The sequence below is a fragment of the Oncorhynchus keta genome, unplaced genomic scaffold (genome assembly GCF_023373465.1).
Source record: "Oncorhynchus keta strain PuntledgeMale-10-30-2019 unplaced genomic scaffold, Oket_V2 Un_scaffold_938_pilon_pilon, whole genome shotgun sequence".
Lineage (NCBI taxonomy): Eukaryota > Metazoa > Chordata > Actinopteri > Salmoniformes > Salmonidae > Oncorhynchus > Oncorhynchus keta.
Window position 1 is genome coordinate 45964 of NW_026291017.1, and position 13934 is coordinate 59897.

The 13934-nt window shown below is 45.9% G+C and overlaps 1 protein-coding gene across 6 annotated transcripts in view; it reads left to right on the forward strand.

The window, feature by feature from the left end:
- Positions 1 to 13798, forward strand: part of LOC118363201 (guanine nucleotide exchange factor DBS-like) — a 46910-nt gene extending 33112 nt beyond the window's left edge. For 3 of the 6 annotated variants that reach the window (XM_052517702.1, XM_052517703.1, XM_052517707.1), the window contains 15 exons: positions 268 to 427; positions 2581 to 2725; positions 4140 to 4206; positions 4438 to 4553; positions 6030 to 6192; positions 6326 to 6544; positions 6696 to 6917; positions 7139 to 7310; positions 7437 to 7509; positions 7610 to 7710; positions 7966 to 8058; positions 8545 to 8619; positions 11220 to 11329; positions 11459 to 11684; positions 11883 to 13798. In XM_052517702.1, coding sequence (XP_052373662.1) covers positions 268 to 427; positions 2581 to 2725; positions 4140 to 4206; positions 4438 to 4553; positions 6030 to 6192; positions 6326 to 6544; positions 6696 to 6917; positions 7139 to 7310; positions 7437 to 7509; positions 7610 to 7710; positions 7966 to 8058; positions 8545 to 8619; positions 11220 to 11329; positions 11459 to 11684; positions 11883 to 11962 — 2022 coding nt within the window. In that variant the 3' untranslated portion in view covers positions 11963 to 13798. Of the gene's footprint in view, positions 1 to 267; positions 428 to 2580; positions 2726 to 4139; positions 4207 to 4437; positions 4554 to 6029; positions 6193 to 6325; positions 6545 to 6695; positions 6918 to 7138; positions 7311 to 7436; positions 7510 to 7609; positions 7711 to 7965; positions 8059 to 8544; positions 8620 to 10396; positions 10478 to 11219; positions 11330 to 11458; positions 11685 to 11882 lie in introns of all 6 variants that reach the window. The other 3 variants (XM_052517704.1, XM_052517705.1, XM_052517706.1) reach the window with 3 other exon arrangements.
- The last annotated feature ends 136 nt before the right edge of the window (positions 13799 to 13934 follow it).

Below are 13934 nucleotides of genomic sequence, written 5' to 3' on the forward strand. Positions count from 1 at the left end.
AGGCGCCCCATAGAGGCACCAGATATACATTACATGAGAAAACATTGTATTTGGTGGGCCAGTTGTTTTGAACACGAGACGTGACCAGGAGGTTGAGATATTTTTCCAGGTTTTTCCCTCCCCTCTCCACGTGGTCAGGAAAAACTCCTGGCCCCAAATATAATCAAATGATTGAATAGAGACGAGGAGAGGAAGACGTTTTTGACTATTGAGCTACGCCCTCAAAATGTCTATCGAACCCTCCCTCCCCTCTGTGTGTGTTAACAGGAGCAGGTAGAGAAGGTGTTTCAAAAGCAGGTGTCCATGCAGGAGATGTTTGAGAAGAGGAGGGTCAGTCTGAAGAAGCTGGCAGCCAAACAGACACGGCCCGTCCAACCAGTGGCTCCCAGGCCTGAAGCCATCATCAAGTTCCCCATGTCCCCTCCTGGTGAGTACCACACTCTGCGCCACATGTCACACTGGTCGTCACTATCTGACTCTACCTTTCCCTCTGTGTCTCTCTGGTTCTGACTCTACCTTTCCCTACCCGTCTCTCTGGTTCTGACTCTACTCTTCCCTCCCCTGTCTCTCTGACTCTACCCTTCCCTCCCCTGTCTCTCTGGTTCTGACTTTACCCTTCCCTCCCCTGTCTCTCTGGTTCTGACTCTACCCTTCCCTCCCTGTCTCTCTGGTTCTGACTCTACCTTTCCCTACCCGTCTCTCTGGTTCTGACTCTACTCTTCCCTCCCCTGTCTCTCTGACTCTACCCTTCCCTCCCCTGTCTCTCTGGTTCTGACTCTACCCTTCCCTCCCCTGTCTCTCTGGTTCTGACTCTACCCTTCCCTCCCCTGTCTCTCTGGTTCTGAACTCTTCCCTCCCTGTTTTACTCTACCCTTCCCTCCCCTGTCTCTCTGGTTCTGACTCTACCCTTCCCTCCCTGTCTCTCTGGTTCTGACTCTACCCTTCCTCCCCTGTCTCTCTGGTTCTGACTCTACCCTTCCCTCCCCTGTCTCTCTCTGACTCTACCCTTCCCTCCCATGTCTCTCTGGTTCTGACTCTACCCTTCCCTCCCTGTCTCTCTGACTCTACCCTTCCCTCCCTGTCTCTCTGACTCTACCCTTCCCTCCCTGTCTCTCTGACTCTACCCTTCCCTCCCCTGTCTCTCTGACTCTACCCTACCCTTCCCTCCCCTGTCTCTCTGACTCTACCCTTCCCTCCCCTGTCTCTCTGACTCTACCCTACCCTTCCCTCCCCTGTCTCTCTGGTTCTGACTCTACTCTTACCTCCCCTGTCTCTCTGACTCTACCCTTCCCTCCCGTCTCTCTGGTTCTGACTCTACCCTAACCTCCCTATCTCTCTGGTTCTGACTCTACCCTTCCCTCCCCTGTCTCTCTGGTTCTGACTCTACCCTTCCCTCCCCTGTCTCTCTGGTTCTGACTCTACCCTTCCCTCCCCTGTCTCTCTGGTTCTGACTCTACCCTTCCCTCCCTGTCTCTCTGGTTCTGACTCTACGCTTCCCTCCCCTGTCTCTCTGGTTCTGACTCTACCCTACCCTCCCCTGTCTCTCTGACTCTACCCTTCCCTCCCATGTCTCTCTGGTTCTGACTCTACCCTTCCCTCCCTGTCTCTCTGACTCTACCCTTCCCTCCCCTGTCTCTCTGACTCTACCCTTCCCTCCCCTGTCTCTCTGACTCTACCCTACCCTTCCCTCCCCTGTCTCTCTGGTTCTGACTCTACTCTTACCTCCCCTGTCTCTCTGACTCTACCCTTCCCTCCCCTGTCTCTCTGGTTCTGACTCTACCCTTCCTTCCCCTGTCTCTCTGGTTCTGACTCTACCCTTCCCTCCCCTGTCTCTCTGGTTCTGACTCTACCCTTCCCTCCCCTGTCTCTCTGGTTCTGACTCTACCCTTCCCTCCCTGTCTCTCTGACTCTACCCTTCCCTCCCCTGTCTCTCTGACTCTACCCTTCCCTCCCCTGTCTCTCTGACTCTACCCTTCCCTCCCCTGTCTCTCTGGTTCTGACTCTACCCTTCCCTCCCCTGTCTCTCTGGTTCTGACTCTGCCATTCCCTCCCCTGTCTCTCTGGTTCTGACTCTACCCTTCCCTCCCCTGTCTCTCTGGTTCTGACTCTACCCTTCCCTCCCCTGTCTCTCTGGTTCTGACTCTACCCTTCCCTCCCCTGTCTCTCTGGTTCTACCCTTCCCTCCCCTGTCTCTCTGGTTCTGGTTCTACCCTTCCCTCCCCTGTCTCTCTGGTTCTGACTCTACCCTTCCCTCCCCTGTCTCTCTGGTTCTGATGGAAAAGGCTATATGGACACTCCTAATATTTTATTTCAGAATAGGTTCAAATTGGGTTAGGGTAGGGGTAAGGGTTTGGTTGAGGTTGAGGTAAGGGTCAGTTTTACATTTTGATGAGTTGTTTTGCAGGTCAGCAGCAGCCTCCTGTTTCTGATCCATTCATTGCCATCTAGTGGCATGTAAGAACTGCGCCTTAAACAATATCTCATTCCCCGACTATATCATTGATTGATTGAAATTACATTTTTGTTGGTTGTTTGAAGTTCAGATGAGTATTTCTTATTCCGTTTTTCTGTTTCTTGTAGCTCACAGGAGTCAAGAGACGAGGAATGCAGAGGACAACATCTTGAACGTAGAACACTGCAGAATAGTGGAGGTCCAGGTGCAGAACGGCGGCAGCAGACACGGCTCTCTGTCTGAGGAGGAGGAGAACCTGGCTGTGCTCCGACGGTAGGGTCAGGGGTCAAAGGTCAATGATGTCATACTATAGCCTGAAATGCCTTAAAATAAATCAATGAAAGGCCTCCTGATTGGTGCAGCGGTCTAAGGCACTGCGTCACAGTGCTTGAAGCGTCACTACAGACCCAGGATCGATCCCAGGCTGTGTCACAACCGGCCATGACTGGGAGTCCCCATAGGGCGGCGCACAATTGGACCATTGTCGTTAGGGGAGGGTTTGGCCGGGGGGGGCTTTACTTGGATCATCGACCTAAAGCGGCTCGTGGCGGGCCGGGCGCCTGCAGGCTGACTTCGGTCGTCAGTTGTACAGTGTTTCCTCCAACACATTGGTGCAGCTGGCTTCCGGGTTAAGCGGGCAGGTGTTACGAAGCTTTGGCGGGTCATGTTTCGGGAGACGCATGACTCGACCTTCGCCTCTCCTGAGCCCGTTGGGGAGTTACAGCGATGAGACCAGATCGAAATTGGGGAGAAAAAGGGGGTAAAAAATATGTTAAAAAAATAACAATATCAATTAATCCTCTTGTGAAACACAATTGAAAAGAGATGGTTAGAAAGATAGATATTTCATACTCTGTATAGTTTATCAAAATAATATTTAGAGGTTGACCGATTAATCGGAATGGGCCGATGGATTAATTAGGGCCGATTTCAAGTTTTAATAACAATCTGTAATCGGCATTTTTGGACACCGATTATGGCCGATTACTTTGCACTCGACGAGGAGACTATAGCAGGCTGACTACCTGTTAGGCAGCAGCAGGCTCGTAAGCATTCATTCAAACAGCACTTTCCTGCATTTGCCAGCAGCTCTTCTCTGTGCTTCAAGCATTGCGCTGTTTATGACTTCAAGCCTATCAACTCCCGAGATTAGGCTGGCAATACTATAGTGCCTATTAGAACATTCAATAGTCAAAGGTATATGAAATACAAATGTATAGAGAGAAATAGTCCTATAATTCCTATAATAACTACAACCTAAAAATTCTTAACTGGGAATATTGAAGACTCATGTTAAAAGGAACCACCAGCTTTCATATATGCTCATGTTCTGAGCAAGGAACTTAAACGTTAGCTTTTTACATGGCACATATTGCACTTTTACTTTCTTCTCCAAAACGTTGTTTTTGCATTATTTAAACCAAATTGAACATGTCTCATTATTTATTTGAGACTAAATTGATTTTATTGATGTATTATATTAAGTTAAAAGTGTTCATTCAGTATTGTTGTAATTGTCATTATTACAAATATATATATAAAAATCGGTCAATTAATCGGTATCGGCTTTTTTTTTTGGTCCTCCAATAATCGGTATCGGTATCGGCTTTGAAAAATCATAATTGGTCGACCTCTAATAATAATACAATATGTTGATGTTAAATAGAATGTTGTTCTGTTCCTACAGACATGTAATGAACGAGCTGTTGGAGACTGAGAGGGCGTATGTAGAGGAGCTACTCTGTGTACTGCAGGTGTGTGTACTGCACTTCTGACCACTAGAGGTCGCCACTACATCACTTACTGTCCTAAGTGTAGTTTTATTTATTTATATATATATATATATATATAAATAAATATATATATATATATATATATATATACATATATATATATTTATGTGTTTTTGTTGAAAGTTGTCTTATCATAGATGTGCATTTTCAGATTGTCCTGTGTTAACATTTTAGTATGTGTTGTTTTTCCAGGGTTATGCTGCAGAGATGGACAACCCAGCCATGGCTCACCTCCTCCCCAGTGCGCTGCTCAACAGGAAGGATGTCCTGTTTGGCAACATGCCAGAGATCTACCAGTTCCACAAGAGGTGACTTTTACTCCACTACAGCACCCATGTTACATAATGTTTACTGAGCAATGTCCTGTCATTGTAAACAGCTGTTACAGAAGAGGCACATTCATTCAACCATATTGATTTATAGGGACTAGAGGTTGGCCGATTAATCGGAATGGCCGATTAATTAGGGCCGATTTCAAGTTTTCATAACAATCGGAAATCGGTATTTAAAATAAAAATACGTTCTTTTTATTTTTTGTATACCTTTATTTAACTAGGCAAGTCAGTTAAGAACACATTCTTATTTTCAATGACGGCCTAGGAACGGTGGGTTAACTGCCTCGTTCAGGGGCAGAACGACAGATTTTCACCTTTTCAGCTCGGGGGATCCAATCATGCAACCTTACAGTTAACTAGTCCAACGCAGTAACAACCTGCCTCTCTCTCGTTGTACTCCACAAGGAGACTTGCCTGTTACGCGAATGCAGTAAGCCAAGGTAAGTTGCTAGCTAGCATTAAATTTATCTCATAAAAAACAATCGATCATAATCACTAGTTAACTACACAAGGTTGATGATATTACTAGATATTATCTAGCGTGTCCTGCATTGCATATAATCTGACTGATCATACAAGTATCTAAGTTTCTGACTGAGCGGTGGTAGGCAGAAGCAGGCGCGTAAACATTCATTCAAACAGCACTTTCATGCGTTTTGCCAGCAGCTCTTCGTTGTGCGTCAAGCATTGTGCTGTTTATGACTTCAAGCCCATCAACTCCCGAGATGAGACTGGTGTAACCGAAGTGAAATGGCTAGCTAGTTAGCGCACCCTAATAGCGTTTCAAACGTTGCTTCAAGGGTGGCTGTTGTCGTTGTGTTGCTGGTTCGAGCCCAGGGAGGAGCGAGGAGAGGGACAGAAGCTATACTGTTACACTGGCAATACTAAGAACATCTAATAGTCAAAGGTTAATGAAATATAAATGGTATAGAGGGAAATAGTCCTATAATTCCTATAATAACTACAAAAACTTCTTACCTGGGAATATTGAAGACTCATGTTAAAAGGAACCACCAGCTTTCATATGTTCTCTTGTTCTGAGCAATGAACTGAAATGTTAGCTTTCTTACATAGCACATATTGCTCTTTTACTTTCTTCTCCAACACTTTGTTTTTGCATTATTTAAACCAAATTGAACATGTTTCATTATTTACTTGAGGCTAAATTTATTTTATTGATGCATTATATTAAGTTAAAATAAGTGTTCATTCAGTATTGTTGTAATTGTCATTATTACAAATAAAAAATGTAAAAATCGGCCAATTAATCGGCATCGGATTTTTTGGTCCTCCAATAATCGGTATCTGTGTTGAAAAATCATAATCGGTCGACCTTTAATAGGGACCAATTTCAACAATATTTCATTTGGTTAACATTACCTCCCCCACTGCTTCCCAACCTCGGTAGTACTAACCTGTATCCCTCTGTCTGTCTGTGTCTCTCCTCAGGACATTCCTCAGGGAGCTGGAGACCTACACAGACGTCCCTGAGCTGGTGGGACGCTGTTTCCTGGAGAGAATGGGCGACCTGCAGATCTATGAGAAGTACTGTCAGAACAAACCTCGCTCCGAGAGCTTGTGGAGACAGTGCTCCGACTGCGCCTTCTTCCAGGTAACCTTTCACCTTTCTTTCAGGGCCCTCAGTGTATCTTGGATAGGATCCTCAAGCTCAGTATACTGTAAGCTTGTAAAAAAAAACACACAAAAAAACATGTATTGATGTGTGATTGTTTGTTTTTACAAAGGAGTGCCAGAGAAAGTTGGAACACAAACTGGGGTTGGACTCGTACCTCCTCAAGCCAGTCCAGAGGATAACCAAATACCAGCTGATACTGAAGGAGTTACTGAAGTACAGTAAGGGCTGTGAGGGTTCAGAGGACCTGCAGGAGGCGCTGTCCTCCATCCTGGGGATCCTGAAGGCCGTCAACGACTCCATGCACCTCATCGCCATCACAGGATATGAGGTCAGCTAACCACGACACCCCTATTCTCCTCGTGCTTTAGGGTGGAGAGGAAAAATGTACCCAACCGTGTAACATCTTCTGTACCACAGACAGCGCTCAGTTATCTTTCCTACTTGTGATTGAATGGTTGTGTTAATTTATTGATCCCCAGGGGAGCCTGACGGAGTTGGGCAGGCTGCTGATGCAGGGGTCCTTCAGCGTGTGGACGGAACACAAGAAAGGTCACGCTAAGGTCAAGGACCTGGCCCGCTTCAAGCCCATGCAGAGACACCTGTTCCTGCATGAAAAAGCCCTGCTCTTCTGTAAGAGACGGGAGGAGAATGGGGAAGGTTACGAGAAAGCCCCGTCCTACAGCTTTAAACACTCCCTCAACGTGAGTCTGTTTATGTCTGGCTGACTGGCTCACTGTCTGGGGGAGGGTTACGACAAAGCCCCCTCGTACAGCTTCAAATACTTCCTCAATGTCCTGACTGACTTTCTGCCAGTCTGTCTGTCTGGCTGGCTGGCTCTCCTTGGATTTTTACTTGGATCTTTAGTATGTTATGAGTTCAACAGTGATATAGAAGTGTAATATTCTTCGGTTCTCTCGAACAGATGAGTGCGGTGGGCATCACAGAGAGCGCCAAGGGTGACAACAAGAAGTTTGAGATCTGGTGTAATTCCAGAGAGGAGGTGTTTATCGTCCAGGCTGCGACACCTGAGATCAAAACATCTTGGTTGAACGAGATCAGGAAGGTTCTGACTGGCCAGCTGAAGGCTTGCAGGGGTAAGATAGGGGATCTGCGGCATTACAGACACACGCACACACATTCCAGAGTTGATACACATCTGGATGCTAAATTCTCTGTTGTTGTGTTTGTGTTCTGTTAGTAACTGTGATGATTTGTTCCAGAATCTAGTCAAAAGAAGGCGTCAGACACAATGTCTCCCAGTCCAACCAGCAACAGCCCACCTATCTGTCTCAGGTCAGATTTTACAGAGAGAACCATGGCTAGAGACAGTTACAGAGAAGGAATCAACATGGTTGGTTCTTCTCTTTTTCACCTGTTTGTTTCTCCCTCTTAGTCCATTTAGGAACTGTCAGAAGAGCGTGAAGAAGGGAGAAGAGAAGAAGACAGATGCTGTCAACTCTGACCCCAACTCCCCCTCCTCCCCAAAACACAAAGGTGAGTTGCCCTATTTTTTTGAGTAAAGAAAATGTTTTTTAGTTCTATCAAATGCTCATGACAAGGAAGCAAACTTCTGTTGCCGTTTTAGTGACCCCCCTCGTCTGGTTAGGTACCCAAGCCGCCCTTGAATCTTTTCCTACTTCCTCCTTCCTTGTTCCTCCTTTAATCTGAGCTTTATTTCTCTTCTTTTCCTCTTCAAACCACTTTACTCTGTCTCTCCTTCCTGTCCCTCTTTCTCTACCATGGTTGTAGAGGAGACCGTCACCAGTCCCACCACTGACAGGGCATCAGTGGCTAAAAAGCGTTTTACCCTTCAAGGCTTCAGCAATCTGAAGAGTCAGAAAGGTAACACTAGTGTCCTGGAGGCATCCCCCATGTTGTCGTCATCATATATAGCAAAGATATGTTCTCCATTTTGAAGTAAACCCCAAGCTCTCTTCTCCTACCCCCCTAATATGATTTTAGACAGGACACATCCTTTCCAGTAGTCGACTGCATCAGGGCTTTTGAAGACTGATATTTTGGCTTGCTTTCCTTTGCAGAATTTCTTCACCCTGCTGGTAAAAGTCTAACATTACCAATGGTATTCTCTCAACCAGGTATACTACAGTGTAGTTTGCGGTTACTACCTCAAATATTAGAATGAGTGTCTGTTTTAGTAGGCCTGTCCCCCAGCCTCATTATTTAGATGTCTCCAATAGTATTAGCAAGTAGCTAATTATTCTAGTCAGTTTCAGGAAGCTCTTCCCTCTCTCACGGCTGTTTTTCTATTGCTCGCTTTATCATTTCTCTCTGTTTCCTTCTCTTCTGTCTCTCTTCTTCGGCCAACAGGATCCCCCCTTAGCCCTGACCATAAGGCCAAAAGCCACGAGATTAAGAGTGACCCAACTCCCTTTGGGTGTAGAGGTATTCTATCTAGTCCATGTCATACCTGTGTTTGACTCTGTAGTGTAGTCATCCATCCTGACCCTCCCTCACAGTAGTCATCCATCCTGACCCTGCCTCACTGTAGTCATCCATCCTGACCCTGCCTCACTGTAGTCATCCATCCTGACCCTGCCTCACTGTAGTCATCCATCCTGACCCTGCCTCACTGTAGTCATCCAGCCATCCTGACAATGCCTCACTGTAGTCATCCAGCCATCCTGACAATGCCTCACTGTAGTCATCCATCCATCCATCCTGACCCTCCCTCACTGTAGTCATCCATCCATCCATCCTGACCCTCCCTCACTGTAGTCATCCATCCATCCTGACCCTCCCTCACTGTAGTCATCCATCCATCCTGACCCTGCCTCACTGTAGTCATCCATCCTGACCCTGCCTCACTGTAGTCATCCAGCCATCCTGACCCTGCCTCACTGTAGTCATCCAGCCATCCTGACCCTGCCTCACTGTAGTCATCCAGCCATCCTGAACCTGCCTCACTGTAGCCATCCATCCATCCATCCTGACCCTCCCTCACTGTAGTCATCCAGCCATCCTGAACCTCCCTCACTGTAGCCATCCATCCATCCATCCTGACCCTCCCTCACTGTAGTCATCCATCCATCCTGACCCTCCCTCACTGTAGTCATCCATCCATCCTGACCCTCCCTCACTGTAGTCATCCATCCATCCTGACCCTGCCTCACTGTAGTCATCCATCCTGACCCTGCCTCACTGTAGTCATCCATCCTGACCCTGCCTCACTGTAGTCATCCAGCCATCCTGACCCTGCCTCACTGTAGTCATCCAGCCATCCTGACCCTGCCTCACAGTAGTCATCCAGCCATCCTGACCCTGCCTCACTGTAGTCATCCAGCCATCCTGACCCTGCCTCACTGTAGTCATCCAGCCATCCTGTCCCTGCCTCACTGTAGTCATCCAGCCATCCTGACCCTGCCTCACTGTAGTCATCCATCCTGACCCTGCCTCACTGTAGTCATCCATCCTGACCCTGCCTCACTGTAGTCATCCAGCCATCCTGACCCTGCCTCACTGTAGTCATTCAGCCATCCTGACCCTGCCTCACTGTAGTCATCCAGCCATCCTGACCCTGCCTCACTGTAGTCATCCAGCCATCCTGACCCTGCCTCACTGTAGTCATCCAGCCATCCTGACCCTGCCTCACTGTAGTCATCCAGCCATCCTGACAATGCCTCACTGTAGTCATCCATCCATCCATCCATCCTGACCCTCCCTCACTGTAGTCATCCAGCCATCCTGACCCTCCCTCACTGTAGTCATCCAGCCATCCTGACCCTCCTTCACTGTAGTCATCTCAGCACCATGTCAACTCCCCATCATCCCAAAATATATCTCTGTGTGACCATCATGCAAGCAGAGTAAACTGGAGAGGGAATGAATTGTAGTAGATCAATGTAAGACATTCAGCCACGGGGCCCACTGAGTGCATTGGTACTGTCTAGCTAAAGACACTGGACTGACGAGGGACTGCAACATGGAGATGACCCAGAAAAGATCATTCAAATCTGACCATCGTTGACACAGAAGATGCATACAACAATATCTTGATTTAAACAAGTGAAAAATCTATGAAAGCCTTGTTGGCCTCAAAGGCCTTTGTAAGACAGTTTGATGGATGAGTCAACCTACACCTGTGTACTTCAAAGCCACCTGAGTGTCAGACACAGCGTTCATCTGGACGATGTTGCTGACTGCTACTGCTTCTTCTCCTCAGAGCCTGGTCAGACTCCTCACATCACTCTGAGCAGGGCCAAGTGGCTCAGCACCTCTAGTCTCTTACAGGCCAAAAGGAGAGGTAGTGTGACAACATGCCTGGGAGGAACACGCTGCTGCACTGTATGGTTGGCCTGGACCCTGCTCTGCTTCTTCCACATACAGAACCCCCCCAACACATAGTCACAAATCACTGGCTTGTTCCACAATCACAGACAAATCTTCTCTCTGAGATTTGCTGTTGAATATCTGTGTGATATTCACAGCCGGGAAATACTGATTTGGGTTGTTTGTTTACTGAAAGGCAAACTGTGTGTCTCTCTCTGTAGCATGTGTTGTCGTGTTGGTTGCTGTGTGTCTGCGTTTCTGACGGATCACAATGCATTGATCTCGGTCTCACTGGATGCTAGGACTCCACGTCTGTTCTTCTTGGTTATTCAATCATGTTCTTTGGGTTCTAATCTGGTTCTTGTGGTTCTGTTTGAGGATTTACAGTGTACTCTGTCAATGGATGTGTTTGCATCAAGTTCTCACCAGCTATCACTGTACATATCACCTTGTCTTGTGTATGATTGTGTTAGTGTCCACTCTTCCTTTCCTCTTGAGTTTCACTCCCTTTCTCTAGTTTGACAAACTATCCTCCATGTTGGGATCAAACATTCCATGACAATAACGTTCTCTAAATTGCAATCTATCTTGGAATGTCTTGGAATTTCTGGTGCCACTGCTAAATCTTAATCTAGATATCAAATCGAGTTTGCTGAATTCTATTACTCTCCTTCTCTCTTTCCTACTATCCTTCTCTCTTTCCCTCCTCCCCCTAGGTTGGAACAAGGCCTCTTTCTCAATGGACGTGCCAGAAGTGCATGATGGGTACTCCAGCGCCGAGGACCCCATGAACTCTGACCCTGAGGATGAGGGAGGCAGGAAGCTGGTGAGTCATGGTCGCCAACATGTATACAACATGTTATGAAAGTTACTTGTTATTCCCTAGCAACACACATGGTAACATGACACACTGGATGCAAACATATGAACTTTGCCCTTTACCCTGTGACCCCAGGCTGTCGGCGACAGGTTCACAGTGGTGGCGGACTATGAGAAGGAGAAAGGAGGGCCTCAGGACCTGTCAGTAAAGAGTGGAGACATGGTGCAGCTCATTAAAGAGGGAGATGACGGACAGTGGTTTGTTAGAAACTTGGGGAGCAACAAAGATGGCTGGGTAGCAGCAGCCAACCTTCTCACCCTCATCACAGAGTCCAAGTCCTCGCAGTCCCTCTGCAGCTCAGGTACACTGGCTCCATTTGTTTGTCTGTCTGCCTCTTTCTCTTCAGTCTCTCTCTCTCGGTTTGTGCAAGAGGGAACTGTATCTTGCTACCCAAATAGCTATTTTGAAAAGTAACAGGAGTGTGTGTATTTTAGTTTGTTTTAGAAGTATCTGTGGACTCTAATGGAAACTAACTTGTGTGTGTTTTGTTATGTTACAGAGGGCAGTGTAACTGGCAACCTCAACACCTCCTCCAGCTGCAGTGAAACCTACACAAGTTTCTCTGACATCAAGCCCTAAAGTCCCGCCTCCTCTAAGCCCTGAGACACAGCTACAGCGCCACCCAATGGTTGGCTGTTCAAATGACACGTGCACTTTTCCCCTCTACTACTGTTCAAATCAAATCAAATACAACTGGTGTAGCCTTTACAGTGAAATGCTTGCACACGTTAGTTTACATTACAGTCCATAGATACTTCACTCTCATACTGAAGTGGAGGCTGCCTGGAATGTAGCCGAAAGCAGTCTAATAGCTGCTTATCTGTCAATGTGAAGGGAAGGTAATGAAGGACTGCTTTCCTCTGGACATACTCTACTCTCAGGGATAAGAGGTAGTGTCCTAGTCTTTTACTGTGATTGAGGGCTAGCACACATTGAGAACAGGAAGTTTAGGCCTTTCCCCTACCTGTTTGACAGAGATGAACAAGGAAGGACACACCCGCTCCATTCACACACACAGGCAGGCTTTGTTAGACTAGCGCGGTCCCGCTCCTCCCACTCCAACAAGGTGACAGTGATATGGAGCCAGGAGCTCCTCTACTGAACTCAACACTTCAACAGACAAACAAACAGACGCCTCAGTCTCTCTCCTGTGGACTCTGGTAACCAGTTGTGTCATAATGTTTCTATGTGTCAGGCAGTCAACCTCCTCAGTATGTCCTCAGTCCTCTCCTGAGTGACTTTAAAAATACATTATGGATTTATATTCCATATGTTTCTTCTGGATCCCTCAAGACAAAACTAAACTGTAAAAGTGTCGAGACAATCACAAATTAGAATGGAATTGTCATTAAATACTTTTTGAGTTTGGTCAACTGTGTATATCTATGGGCTTTGTCCAGAGGCCCTCCAGTACATTTCCAGTCCCTCTCCCTCCCTGTTTCTCCTTCCTCCACCTGTGCTGTCTGAGCTATTAGTGAACTCTTGGCTTTGTTCCCAGTGATCTGAGAGAGCTGGGCTTTAAACTACCAGGTGTTCCTTTAGGCAGGGGCGATATTACAGGACGGTCAGATATCATAGATACTTCAACAATAACAGTGCTCAGGATGTTCTTCTGAATCATTTTCTCTTGGCTCAAAGTCCAATCCTATACACTACACAGAAATCCCCTGAAGATTGAGATTCCCGTAAAGAGATTCATGTCAGGTCGATTGATGTTGAAATAACTGTGTACTGTACCAGAGACTATAAACTTAAAAGGAATTATTTGTATGTGTTAATCAATGTGTATAAGTTCATTTATTTGAGAAAGATGTGTACAGATATAATTATCCTATACCTTGTATTTTTCATTGAATATGTGTATGTTGTGTATGAAGACCATGGATATGTTTTCGTGGGCCTAAGTATATCAAAGATATTTTATTAATTGGTTGGCAGGGCATGTTTCCATTGTAATTTCTTAAAACTCCTGAGATGACATATATTAATAGAAATATAATTTTCCTCATTTGAGAATGCAGTCTGTACACTGAAAACCGAAGATGGACTATACCGTCCTGTGCTGAAAGTTCAACTCGGAATGATGGTTGTCTCAAATTTCAACACGCACAATAAAAGGTTTTAAACTGTTCTGGTTATAACCGTTTTAGTTATAACTGTTTTTATAACTTATTGTTCTACTGTATATCTTTTTCGAGTTGCACCCAGTGAGATTACAATGTTGTTCCTGTGTGTCACATTGTTATGCAGCACATTGCCGCATTATTTTGTTCTTTATTTTCCTACGGTAACAATTATTGATACAGATGTTATATAATTAATGATATGCATTCATATCTGTGTATATGTGTAAATATGTATCTCTGATGTGTATTATTAAAGCCGCTGAATAAAGACAAACATTCTTTGCTTTAATCCAATGACTTTGTTTTTCTCGTTATAAAACCATCAGGTTAAATGATGTAGCCAATCATTGCTCACTGTGTGGTCTTTAGTTTGTTTTAAATAATTTAACGTTGCAACTAGTCTTATTTTAATGTAGATTTTCACA